General features: G+C 28.0%; 1 protein-coding gene across 2 annotated transcripts; it reads left to right on the forward strand.

The window, feature by feature from the left end:
* The first annotated feature begins 487 nt into the window (after positions 1 to 487).
* Positions 488 to 13686, forward strand: LOC135923676 (exosome complex component RRP4-like). Of its 2 annotated transcripts, XM_065458555.1 has the most exons (8): positions 488 to 637; positions 679 to 783; positions 826 to 961; positions 1009 to 1074; positions 1419 to 1487; positions 2349 to 2549; positions 7308 to 7436; positions 13550 to 13686. In XM_065458555.1, the coding sequence occupies exons 1-8, from the start codon at positions 507 to 509 to the stop codon at positions 13619 to 13621; spliced, it is 909 nt and encodes a 302-aa protein (XP_065314627.1). In that variant the 5' UTR covers positions 488 to 506; the 3' UTR covers positions 13622 to 13686. The 2 variants fall into 2 exon arrangements, with proteins under 2 accessions (XP_065314627.1, XP_065314628.1); XM_065458556.1 differs by lacking the exon at positions 1009 to 1074.
* Positions 13687 to 13962: the final 276 nt, after the last annotated feature.

Raw genomic sequence — 13962 nt, forward strand, 5'->3', positions numbered from 1 at the left:
TTTTAAGTTTATTCTGTGTAAGACATAAAGAATGCTATCAATATTGAGATTTGATGTTTATAAAATTCGTAAAATAAATATGTAATTAAATAAATAAAATTAACCTGATCAGTATGATATAGTAATATTTTTTTGATTGAACCCATACAATACAGTATATCACTTCAAAATTTTTGCACCGGATGAAATATTTTAAGATCAATAAAAGAATTTCTTTTTTGAATCACATTGATAAATAATATTAATATTAAAGAGGATTGATATTGGTTAAGTAAATGCTAAATCATGTCATTCTCAAAATTATTATTTGAAAACAAAATTATAATGTGATCGATCCCAACAATACCATTTGATAGATAAACAAGTTAAATTTTAATGGATGAATATTTTATTTCTACATATCTAGGTTAAAATCAAATCAACCTACTAGATAAGATAAGATTAATAAATCCGCAAAAAAGGGTACGGTTCGCATATTTTCAAAAAATAACAAACCATCTGATATAATGTCGAATATAAACATAAAATATGGTTTACCTCGTAATCAAGACTCTTCTTATGAAGATAAATTAAAACTTATTAAAGGTATAATAGTATCTCCTGGCGAATTAATATCCGAAGGGGCTGGATATATGAGGTTTATTAACAAACAAGATTTGTATATTAATTTTATTCTAGAGGGCATGGCACATATATGAGTCAAAATGATACTCTTTATTCATCTGTATTAGGTGAAGTTAATACTGTTAACAAACTTTTACAGGCACAACATAACAGTTCTAAGTTTAAATTTTTTTGATAATTTTAACATTAAATATAATAAAGATATTTTGGTAATGTGGGTGATCTGATAATTGGAAGAGTCACAGAAGTTGGCATAAAAAGATGGAGATTACACACGAATACTAAGAGAGACTCTTACCTTTTGCTATCTTCTATGAACCTACCTGGAGGAGAATTGGTAAATTTATAATCATTAAATTTATTATCATTTTTTTTTTAAAAAAGAGACGAAGATCATTGGAAGATGAAATTCACATGAGGGATGTTTTACAAGAAGGAGATTTAATAACAGTTAGGATACATTTATTTATCATCACAATAAAACACTTTTTTTTCTTTAGTATTTAAAATTATAATAGAGTTTAGCATGGGAAAAGTAAAATAATTTTAAGGTCAGGCCTGACAACTTAAGGATAATATTTTTACAAATTATTTTGCTATTTTTAAAGCTCCAAAATGAAATACCATTTCAAAGATTTCCATGTGTTAGCTGGGACTTTCCTACACTGACCTCTAATTTATATAATAAATTTTTATATTTAAATAATAAGTTTTTTCAATCAAATGTAAGTTTTATTCAGTTTAAAAATTTGATTAATTTATTCAATTTTTTATTTATTTTTTAATCTATAAAGGCAGAGGTACAAATTGTTCATAAAGATGGCTCCCTTTCATTGCAAACCAGAAATTTAAACTATGGAAAAGTAAATTATATATTTTCTTTCGTATTTATTTATTGTTTTTCTATTATTCTATCATATTTATTTTCATTTTCATTTCTAACAAGCATACAACAATGTCACATTTCCCTCTTATTTATGTTCAACCAACTGTATGGTCTGTATCTTTTTGAAAAAAATTTTCAAATCCAATAAAAATGATCTCATTGGGTTTCTAAAACTAACTGCATGCAGCATGCCATTTTTTGAAAATTAGGTTGTTCAGTGGAGTATAAACCCAATCATTGACCAAACGTAAAAATATTTGAAATATGGTATCCAAAACTTTCATTTTGTTTAACAAATTTATATGTTGTTATCAAGTTTTTCTTCTTTTGAGCTTTTTTTTTACTGAAAACATATTATTCAATATTGCAAATCCAAATATTTCACAACTTTAATGAGGGAAATATGATAAAGTGATAAATTAACATAATGTACATAATAATATTTTAAAATTTAGACTATTTTTAGTTAATTTTGTGATTTTTTTAAATCAATTTAAACAGTAATTTTATGTTTTGGATATGGTCTGAATAATATATTTTTTTAAAGTATTAGTACATCTTAACTTGTCTTATTTTCTTTTAGAATTTTAAATAGCTGTCTGAAAAGAATATGATTTTTAGAGTAAGTTATCACCATCTGATCAAAATTTTTATTAATAATATTAAAAAGCATGTTCTAGCTACCATTATTAATAGAATGTTTGACACTTAATTTATTATTCCATCTATTCACTATACCCATCATTTAAAAATATAGTTTGAAAGGATCTTAATATATTCTATTAATGAAACCGATATTTTATCAACTCAATATGTAAAATATATTTCTTTTCAATAGTTAGATGACGAAGGTTTATTCATATCCGTTCCTCCCTACTTGATTAAAAGGTCCAGAAATCATTTCCTGAAGTTGCCTATCGGCCTCAATCTTTGTCTTGGAAACAATGGTTTCATATGGATCTCCATTTCACCTGAGGGAAAGATCAATAACAAAGATAATGGTAATGAGTGTGAAGAAGATGGCAGCACAGATAAGAATGTGAGAAGGATATAAATTTAAAACATAAAGCGTAATCGTAATACATGGTGGTATAAGATTGTTGTATTTGTATCTTTATATTTTTAAAAAAAAACAATAGACCCAATAGGGAATTTTTTGAATGAAATATTTAATTGAACATAAAAAAGTGCAAATATTTAACCAAATTAAAACGGTATGGCATAGGTTCTTTACCAGAAATTGGGATTATTTTGTATATCCCTTTAAAATAATATTGATTAAGCATTGCCCTCTCAAACATTTATTAATATTATTTCGGAGATGCGCCGATTATATCGGCTGATACTTTTAATTTTATCAAACACTAAAAGTAATGATTAACCTTTATATATTGAAAGAAAAAAAAATAGTTGTCCTACAATAAGTCATGGGAAGGGCTTACTTTAATCGTAAGATTTTGATCTTATTTTGGTTCATTTTCGGTCAAAATGAACGATATCATTATTCATATGAATTTATGTGCAAGTAATTATTCGATTTTATGTATTTATTTAATATACCGGATAATTCCAAGTAATTTTCTTAAACAATTAAGCTTATAATTCACAGCTATATAAAAATCCAATCTGAATAAAGGACGAATTTACGGTCAAATGACTTTCACGGTCACAATTAGTCAAATCAGTCATGAATTGATAATTATATAAATTCATTACAAATTTCAAAACAGATAGGAAAATGTTATTATCCTTTTTTTTTCTTTTTTAAATTTTGTTACTGAATTTTTTTTTTTTTAACGTTCTAAGTTTTATTATAATAATTAACGATTTATAAGTACAAAATACAAACATAGATAACAATATATAAATATAAAATAAAATAAAACATTATTTTATAAAAACGGAGGTGGGACTACAAGTTCCCAAAAAACATGAATAGTTATATTTTAAAATAGTTTGTAGGTTTTGTTTTAAAAAATAGTATTCTTTTGGTTCTGATGTAAGGGCTCTTATCTTATCGCCTATATTTTTGAAGAATTTTAAAGTTCCGCTTGGCATATGTCCAAGGGAAGAGATAACTATCTCTGTAAATATATAATTTGTGAATTTGGAATATTTCATTGTTTTTTTTTCTTGGCTATATCAACCGGATTAGAATTTAAATTTTTTGGGAAAGAAGATACGCATGTGTAGTCCCAAATTAAGGATTTCCCTTAAGACCAAGGCACGGAAGTTAAGCCATCTGGTCTTAAGCCATCATCTAATAATAAATTTGTAGGCTCCAGTATGTTTGGTATTCGGGCCCTGGTAAGAGAACGGCTAATAGCTAAATTAATTGCTGCATGCCTTGCATGCCTGCCTTGACTATATATACAATTTAGATCATGTCTCCCTTTGGAGTCAACTAATATTTTACATTTGATGCATGTATGCGGTTGAACAATGTTATATCCAAGTCGAGAGGTTACCTAGGTTACGACTTGGTAATGCTTCCAACCACCACTAGTACAGTCAGCATTCTGTAATAGTTGAATAGACTTTAAAGAGGGGTTTGTGAGAATATTTTATAAAATCTTTAATTAAAGGTTCGAAAATAGATTGGTGTGTTAAGATTGTGGATAAAACAGCTTCAGGTGGAGCTAAAGATATCCAAGCTGTCAAGGCTGAGTTTAAAAGGTCTTTAGGAGAGATAAAAGAAGATATCATGGCGTTATTCATCAAACGCGAAGCCAAAAATGAGGAAAGAGATATAAAATCTAAACCACCCATTTTCGAGGGTATTTGTGATAAACCCCAATTAAAATCTTCCAATTTAATATTTAAAATATTTTCTAATAAACTTCTAAAAAATTCATGAACACGATTAATAATTTAATTATTTTAAAAAAAGGAAGAAGTTCTAAAAATATATAAAATCTTTGATAAAAATAAATATTTTTTTAAAAGAAAAAAGCTCTGGTGTGAAGGAATTTCTTTTAAAATATTTTCAAGTCCTAATAAACCTTCGAAAAATTTTTCCATGAACATCTCACAGTTGGAAAAACTGCTTAAAGGTAAACCTAGAAGATTAATTTCACTTTTTTTAATGATTTTAAACCCTAGGACTTCGAGAGTATTTGAATTTTAAAAGCATATTTCAGATTTAGCTTTATTTAGAGTAAGGCCTATGTTTAGAGAATTCTTCTCTATATATTCTATCGCTGCAAGAATATTTTTAGAAGGTCCGCAAATACCATCATCTAGATACCATATGTTTAAATCTAAATTAAAAAAGGATTTTAGACAATGAACTAGGTTATGTAAACCTAAACTAAAGATCAGAGGGCCCAAAGGGTCTCCTTGTTGAATACCTTCTTCAGATGGAATTGTATATTCCCCGAATTTGGGAGGGGTTCTACAACCATAAGACTGTTCAATAAATCTTGAATAAACTGGAAATATTTCATAAAAAATGTTCAAAAATGCTTTTCTATATATATGCTAAGAGAGGAGCTCTATTTCGCACCCCCCTTTAGTACCAAAGCCTAGTTGATATGTTTGGACATTTTTGAAGCATCAGGTTTGATGCGCTCAACCATTATCTTAGCTAATAGTCTCCAAAAAAGACCCTATTGCAATTGGCCGAACTCCACCATCAGGCTTAGAAAAAGCAATTAATCTTGCGCCAAAAAGAATATGGTGAACTTGATTAGGTAAATCATTGTTCAATATATTTTCACTAAGTATTACCAATGAATTTACAAATGAATCTTGATAAGGATTTTTAGGGTTATTAAAAATTGGAAAATAAGAGGGGCTAAATTATTAAAAGATAAAACTGTTTTAATTAGTTCTTCCTTAACTATTTCGATTAAATTAGATTTTATAGGGATGGGAAGAACTTCAGGAAAAGCCTGAGGGTGCAATTCTTTTAATAAAGTCAAAGTATGTCAAATGGAGCCAATTTATCATTAGAATTTAAGAGCTCCACATACGTCCCCTTGGTCTATTTTTTTGATATAATTTTGCATTTATGGGCAAAATCAGATGCAGCCCTTACATCAGGAACGTAATTTTCCATTTCTGAGTCATATAAATGGTCTATTTTATATATGTATGCAAAATAGATTTTTATTTTTATCTGTAGGTTTAATTAAGACTTTAAAAGGAAAGGTTAAAAAATTCTCCCAAGCTTTAAGGGAATTTAAATTTGAATTAACTTCCATAATAAGTGTTGTTAAAAAATTAGAAATTAAAGACCTTGATTTAAGGGGTAGGTGGATTAAGGTTGGTGGCTTTTCCCACTTTAAAAAATTATCATAAAAATCAGGGGGGTTGTTTCAATTTTGTTGTACAAAATTTCATTTGAAGGGGGTTTACCAGAGTGTATACATGGTTTTGACCTGGGCCCCTGTTTATAAACAATAGTTTGGGTCAAGGTTATATTTCTATGGCAGGCATTACAAATGCTTGACATACCCATTTTAGAAGGAAAAAAAAGGAGGAGGGGGGAGCGGGTATATATGAATGAATGACTTATTTCTAAAATTCCAAAAATGTTATTTAAAAAAAATAAAAATTATAAAATAAAATTAAAAATTTGATTTTTTTGTATCAAGATTCATGAATATTATGGTTTAAATAATTGAGTAATGTTTAAATAAAAATTTATATTTTAAAAAATATAATACAAACTAACTTAAAATCTATATTTTTTGAAAAATATGTATTCAAATTTGGGGTTTAGATGGTTGTTGAATTTTGGAATGTTTAAAAAAATTTTTTAAATAAATATAATGATCAAGTAGATAAATTAACTTAAAACTATATATGATTGAGATAAGTATTCATCATTGATTGAATCAAAGAAATCTTGGTGGTATGTTAGTGTTGAGCAAGCCACAATAATGTTCTTGTACCAATGATTGTTGTGCGGAATATCTATTTAATACTATATATGATTGAGATAAGTATTTTCATCATTGATTGAATCAAAAAAATCTTGGTGGTAAATTAGTGTTGAGCAAGCCACAATAATGTTCTTGTACTAATGATTGTTGTGCAGGAATATCTATTTAAAACTATATATGATTGAGATAAGTATTTTCATCATTGATTGAATCAAAGAAATCTTGGTGGTAAGTTAGTGTTGAGCAAGCCACAATAATGTTCTTGTACTAATGATTGTTGTGCAGGAATGTCTATTTAAAACATGGATCTAAAAAATTATATCTTAGAAATAATAATATCTTGAATCATGGATTAAACTCCTAATTTAGTCAAACCCGTCTTTTGGCTAACCGAATTTATACCCAAACCCTTTTAAATTTATTATGAAGAATAAACGTACAATAAAATAAATTACAAGTTTCCTCAGTTTTGAAACGGTATTTTTTTTATAAGCTTACATTAATAAATCAAAATTTTTTATGAAAATAGAGATTAGATTAGATAAAATCTAATTTTTTTAAAAAAAAACGTTTTCTTCAATTTATAAATAAAATACAACATAAACGATATCAAAATGAAAATTTTTTATATATTAAATATAACATTAAAAAGAACTATAAAAAGTTAGATATCATCCTAGTGAGGAGTGAATGCTTAGGAAATTGGACCGGCAGATTTCGAAAGAAATCTGCTGACGAAGGTAAATACTTTGTTGGGGCACTTGTAATCTAAGAAAGAAAGAAAGTTTTAAAAATCATATTTCATAAAAAAAAATTTACTATATTGGCAAAAATTGTATCAATGTATTTTTGATAAGATTTTTCAAGCATATTTCCAAATTTTACTTTATTTTTTTTTATAACTTAAGGTGATAGATGTGGAGATGTTTGAGAGAATGGTAAGATTAAGGAACGTGATCATAGCCATGTCCAATCACAATATTATGCTCTACGAAGAAAGTATAGCTGTCTGCTACGAAACCTCCCAATTTTACAAAGTAAAAAATAATAATTTTTCTGATTTTTTTTTCCTTTTATTTAACTAAGAATACATTTAATCAAGGTTGTTATTTTTTTAAGAATAAAAAAATCACATTCCAGATACATACTTTTACATGCCCCAACCTTGTTTTTTTTTATAATGTATATTTTATATAATCGTAACCATTCGTTAATGTCATCAGAGTTATAAATCTGTGCAATTGTGAGTTTGGCTTGCACGCGAATTCATTTTATACTTACCAAGCTGAGCAGCTTTTACAAAAATATTTATTATCAGCTAAACTGATCCTGTTAGGAATTTCATTTAAAAAAAAAAAAATTAAGCTCAAGCGGGGGTGATGGCTTGATCTGAACGTAGGAATTAATAGGATGGCTTGATTTGAACGTAGGAATTAATAAGAGGGTTGTAATAATGATATGTTTAAAGAATTTATAAAGAATAATTCAAATGGATATAATTATTTATTACAAATGGATATAATTTATCTGTTATGTTATTTACATAAAAATAACTCTTTTTATATATCGTAATTCAATCGTTTCCAATCACGTTATACAATTAACAACATTTAATATATTATTACAATCTAAATATATCTTTTTTTCGCCTTAAGTTAAACATTTGTCAAAAAGTAATATTAAACGTAAATGTAATTGAATCAACACCTATTTAAGTTGTATCATTACAACATGCACCACTTCCAAAAAAAAAACATATATATAAAAAAATAAGTATTGACAATACAATTGGTAATACGAAATAATTTTGAGAGAATATCAAAAAAAAAATTTGGGGGAAAAAAAACACTCGCTTGACATTCGGGAGGTAATTTAAATGCACCCTTATAATATTATATGGGTCAGAGGATTACTATGCAACAAATAAATTAAATTTTTGAAGGGGGGTTTTTTGAAAACATGTATTGTTATAAAATTTGTTTCAATAATATTGGGTCAGAGGATTAATATGCAACAAATAAATTAAATTTGTGAAGGGGGATTTGAAATCAAGTATTGTTATAAAATTTGTTTCAATAATATTGTGTCAGAGGATTAATATGCAACAATTACATTACATTTTTGAAAAGGGGGGGGGGGCAAGTATTGTTATAAAATTTGTTATTCAATAATATTCTATGGGTCAGAGGATTAATATGCAACAAATAATTAAAATTGTGAGGGTATGAAAACATGTATTGTTATCATATTTGTTTCATTATCTAAAAAAATTTAAACAATAATTACATATCGATCGGAAAAGGGCTATAAAAATACTGATAATTTAGTGAATAATTGAAAATCCAATTACAAACTTCTAATTTGATCTATGTGGACAACAACTATTTTATTATCTATCTGAATCTCCCATATGACATTCCTAATTCTCCCACTGACAATCCCTACACGCCACTCTTGATTGTTGTCCACCTTTACAAACACAGAGTTGCCTAAAGTTAACTCTCTAAAATTTATTCTTTTCAATTTATGTTTATAATCAGAGTCATTGTCTTTTAAAAACTCCACTTCCATCTCAAATTTCTTCCAAATAATATAAAAGCAAGGGATGATTTAGTTACCGAATGTGTGGTATTACGATAATTTAATAAAACACTAATAATTTATCATCCCAGCCACCTAATTTATAAATCAAATTTTTTGCAGATCGTATCGCTCTTTCAGCCATACCATTTGAAGAAGGATGGTATGCAGGAGTACAAATATGTGTTATACCTTTTTTTCCCCTAATTTTTTTTTTGATACTTTATCATATTATTTTGTATTACCAATTGTATTGTCAATACTTATTTTATATATATATATATTTTTTGGAAGTGGTGCATGTTGTAATGATACAACTTAAAGTGGTGTTTATTCAATTACATTTACGTTTAATAATACTTTTTGACAAATGTTTCACTAAAGGCGAAAAGAAGATACGATTGTAATAATATATTAAATGTTAATTGTATAACGTGATTGGAAATAATTGATTTACGATATATAAAAAGAGTTATTTTTATGTAAATATAATAACAGATAAATTATATCCATTTGAATTATTCTTTATAAATTCTTTAAACATATTATTACAACCATCTTATTAATTCCTTCAAATCAAGCCATCCTATTAATTCCTACGTTCAGATCAAGCCATCACCCCCGCTTGTCCAATAAATGCTTTGATTTTTTTTTCATTTTTGACCGGCCAGACCTTAGGGTCATGTTGATATAGAAATCTTATTCTTTTAACTGTTTATCAACATATTTTAAATACTATAAAATATAATTTAAGAGCATATATTTAATAAGAAACAGAAACCCTGGGGAGTTTTCATTATTTTTGTATTGAAATAATTGTATCATACACTCATTCTTCCCTTCATTTATATTTTTTGAGTTACAAACGTTGGAGAAGATTGGTAGGATTCAAATCTTAAATTTGATGTTACCTTTCCTGGTTTTATTAAACGGCTCGATTTCGCTCATTTAAAGTAGAAGATTTAAGACAAAAAAAATAATAATACGTAAGCATCGAGATTTCGCTATCAGATATGAGTAAAATCTCCAGACTTGCTTAATATTTTTTTTGGGGGGTTAAACGTTTTTAATAAAATCGAACTGTTCAATAAACGCTAATCTTTTTAACAAACATTGTAGAAAAAATTTTAATGACAAACAAAGGATAAATTAATCCATTTAATTGGATCAAATTTATATTATTATTAATAAAGTCCAAAGGCTTGAACCCTATCCTTCCAAACATTAATTTTCAGAGTTGTTAAAGATACTTTTTAAATGTATCTAGTTACAGATACATTGCCTGTAATAGATCTAGATACAGATACAGCATTTGAAAACGTATCTAGATACAGTGGTAATTTTATAAATATATCTACATGCAGAGACAATTTTATAAATGTATCTAGATGCAGAGACAATTTTATAAATGTATCTAGATGCAGAGACAATTTTATAAATGTATCTAGTGACAGATCCAATTTTACCATGTTTATATATTGATCTAATGGTTGTTCCCGAACATAAACTCTTATTATGAGAGCACAAAATATATAAACAAGATAATAATAAACGAGTCATTTCCCCTATTTTTATCATCCTTTCGAACTATTTCTCCATTAAAACGAATATTTATTTTAAAACAAATTTTTACATTATACTTATAATTTATTCATTAAAGTCAGGGGAGTAATTATAAAATTATTTTAAAAAATTATGAATTAATTTATTTGCATAAAATAATTTTATGCATCAACACTATTGTTTTTTATAATTAATGGGGGTCATGGCTGGCTAAGCAGGGATTTCGATATTTCTTTATAGTGCGAACAAATTGAGGGTTTGCAGTACGTTTTAATCTACATAATAAAAATATCATTCTGAACTGATATCTATAGATTTAAATAGGGGAAAAAAGCATTTAATGAATGAATTATGTTTATTTTATATTTATTTTTCTTCGATAATGTTATCTAAAATAGATTATTTTTAATAAATATTGTATATCAAAATCACAAATATAATTAATAAAGAAATGTAAATTCATAAGTTTTATTTTACGTAAATTCTAAACATATATAAATTTCAATATTTTCTTAAAATATTTAGAATATTTTTTCAATTAAAATGTTAATTTAAAAAGAGAGCTAAGAAGGAAAAGGAATGTTTCGAAGAAACACTCGTAGTTCCCTTTTAGGATTCCAAATTATTTTGTTTGAGGAATAGGGACTCGTTTTTAACCCATGTCCTTAGTGAAATTTTTCTACCCAATTGATTTAAAAATTTTAAGGATTGGGGACCAGGGTTTCCCAAAACACTAAAAATTAGAGGAATAAAAATAAAAGAATTTAGAAAGAAACTGTATTTATTGCATTTTTTTTTATTTCTTGGAGTTCCAAGGGGTCCGAGTTTCTATTAGCCAAGAATGAGTTAACACATGAGACATCGACGAGTTTTATGCCACCGAGCCAAGATGTTAAAGACATGCCGTCGGGACGCTTACCATCTTTAGGAGACCTAAGGGTTCCAAACTATTGGAGGACCGGTTTAAATCAAAGATTTGTCATTCAACCTACTTAGATTGTCATGTCGCAAAAAAGCCACTGACTTTAAAGCAAGAGAAATAATGTCTAGAAAAAATGGATCAACTTGCTTATTGCAAGCCGCACAGATGTCAACAGATGGGATAATTCTATCCTATGTCCAATAGCAATTTAAAACTCATCGTTTGTGAGTAACATCTTTTTACCGCTCGAGATCGCATCTAGTCATTGGCCGTTAGAATTTTATTTTGCTTGTCTGAGTAGTTGAAGGTTAGTTAGATCGGGACAAAAAGTTTTTCAAATGCACATTGAAGCATGGGAACTTGAAAGCTCTTTAAATGACTTGACACTATCCTTGGAGAACTAGTAAGCCAAGATTGTTTGACCGAAGTAAGGGGGATCGTTCAACTCGATAAGCGAGGAAATAGAGTCGTTAAAGGATATCCGCGAAGAAAGGAAACAAGCAATTGAAATTAAAATGGAAGATGAAAATTCCCTGGTTAGTAGGCATAGAGGCAAATGACCAATTAAAATGGGAAAACTTTAAGACTAGTAGGGATTCGACAAAATGTTTAAATTTTAATTCGAAGGACTTAAGGAGGGAATTATATTGGAAAGCAGGGGAAGATTTAAAGATGGTAATTTAGGTACGAAAAAACATTTTTTGGTGAGGTAAAAATACTGATGCTTGGGAAGATGAGTAAAATTCTTAAGCGAATTAAAAAAAAGATGGAATTAAATAGCCAAAAAAATTTTGACATAAGGAAGTTAAAGAGCTAATAGGAAAACCTATCAGTCAGAGTTCCTCATATGGAATGATAAAATCTGGGGGAGAGGTATTTAAAGGAAGATACATTTTTTTCTATTTAAGGAAAGACCAATTTTGAAGCATCCATTTCAATGAATTCGACGGCCGACAAAACATTGGGTAAAGATGCGCCAAAAGAGCCATCTTCGAAAATTAAGGTCTAATTTGATATCGGACTTTAAATTTTTGATCAAATTATGTATACCTATGGTGAAGAGCAAGGGACCTAGATCACCCTGCTGAACCCCTCTTCAGAGGATATGGAAAAGTGTAACGAGGCATAGCAGGATTTAAGGAAATTCTAATATTTGGGGAAATAATGTAGGAGGATAGAAATGATTTCCTGTGCTATGTAAGAAGGCCTTTCTGAAGTCTAACTTGCACAAAACCTTCGCCTGTTTACTAACTAGCTACATGTGAGGCCACTTCGCACCCACTTCTAACTCCAAAATGTTAGGGGAATAAGAGGGAACTGCCTTTGTGACTATCCTATGGCTATGGGTCTAATACCACCAAAGAAACAAGACGTGTACCAAAAAGAATAGGGCGTTTACAAATAGGAACTACGCGTATAAGGTATTACAAAGTTGGGTTAATGATTTTAATAAAGGGTCAATAAAGCCACTATCAAAGCACTGGATGAAATCAACAAAAAAAACCAGGTCTGAACCCATCTAAACTACCTGTCCCTTTTTTAGAGGATTACAGGTAAAGAGAATGAGAGAAGAGCCATGCTTGAATGTTAAAAGCAGACGCCAAGGATTTTTTTCGAGAAGTTGTTGAAAAATAGAAATTTGTAATCAACATTAACTTCCAGGGTACCTTCCATTTCATTATTATCATAATTGTCTGATTCACTTACATCGATTTGGATCATTTTAAATAATTTACACCAGATGATATAGGTTTATAATACAAATTTCAAAATCAAATTATATTTAATTATGATGTATTTAAATTTTCATGTTTATAATTACATTCATTATATTTTTAAACTAATTACTTACTTTCAAAAAAAAGGAGCGCGCTAAAAAAAAAATAATTGGGAAAAAGGCAAAGTGCTATTAACTATAGCTACCAGTGCACTACTTGTAGCGAGCTATTTTAACAACTCTGTTGGAACCATTATAATTTTTTGCCCTTGAACCGTAACCGATACAGATAATGTTAAAGTCCGATTAATTTTGGACGAATGTTTTTTTGAGCTTTAATATCAAAATTATAATATATTTTTTTTTAGTCCAAAACATTGATAGATCCAGAAATTTCGATAAAATTTATATCTGCTGCTAGAAGGAAAACACAACTATGAAAAAATTTCATATTTGATCTTTTTTTTTTGATATGTATGAACTTGCAAGGAAATTAATAAAAAAAAAATTGTAATTGTGTATATTGTTGATTATATTTTCTTTAACCTGAGGAGGAATATTCGTATTTTTCGTGAAAGGGAAAGCCCTTCTTTACAGGAACGACTGATAAGTAATCCTAATATTTTAAAAATAATTATTGTACACCAGTATATTTTTGTTTCTTAATCAGATATTCTAAATGTGGATAGTATTTTTTTAAGCAGATGTAAAATGGCCTGGCATTGATCCCCTAATGAAAATGCTAGCATACCTTTTTTCCCCTTAATAGAATATTATATTT

The sequence above is a fragment of the Gordionus sp. m RMFG-2023 genome, chromosome 2, assembly GCF_954871325.1.
Source record: "Gordionus sp. m RMFG-2023 chromosome 2, tfGorSpeb1-WG-v2, whole genome shotgun sequence".
In the NCBI taxonomy this organism is placed as follows: Eukaryota; Metazoa; Nematomorpha; class Gordioida; order Chordodea; family Parachordodidae; genus Gordionus; species Gordionus sp. m RMFG-2023.

What these genes read in the sequence shown, in the direction of transcription:
- LOC135923676 (XM_065458555.1), top strand. Translation starts at nt 507, where the DNA reads ATGTCGAATATAAACATAAAATATGGTTTACCTCGTAATCAAGACTCT. An exon ending in ATGGCAGCACAGATAAGAAT is followed by an intron (nt 2,550 to 7,307) that starts GTGAGAAGGATA and finishes TTATAACTTAAG; the next exon opens with GTGATAGATGTGGAGATGTT. An exon ending in AAACCTCCCAATTTTACAAA is followed by an intron (nt 7,437 to 13,549) that starts GTAAAAAATAAT and finishes ATTTTTTTTTAG; the next exon opens with TCCAAAACATTGATAGATCC.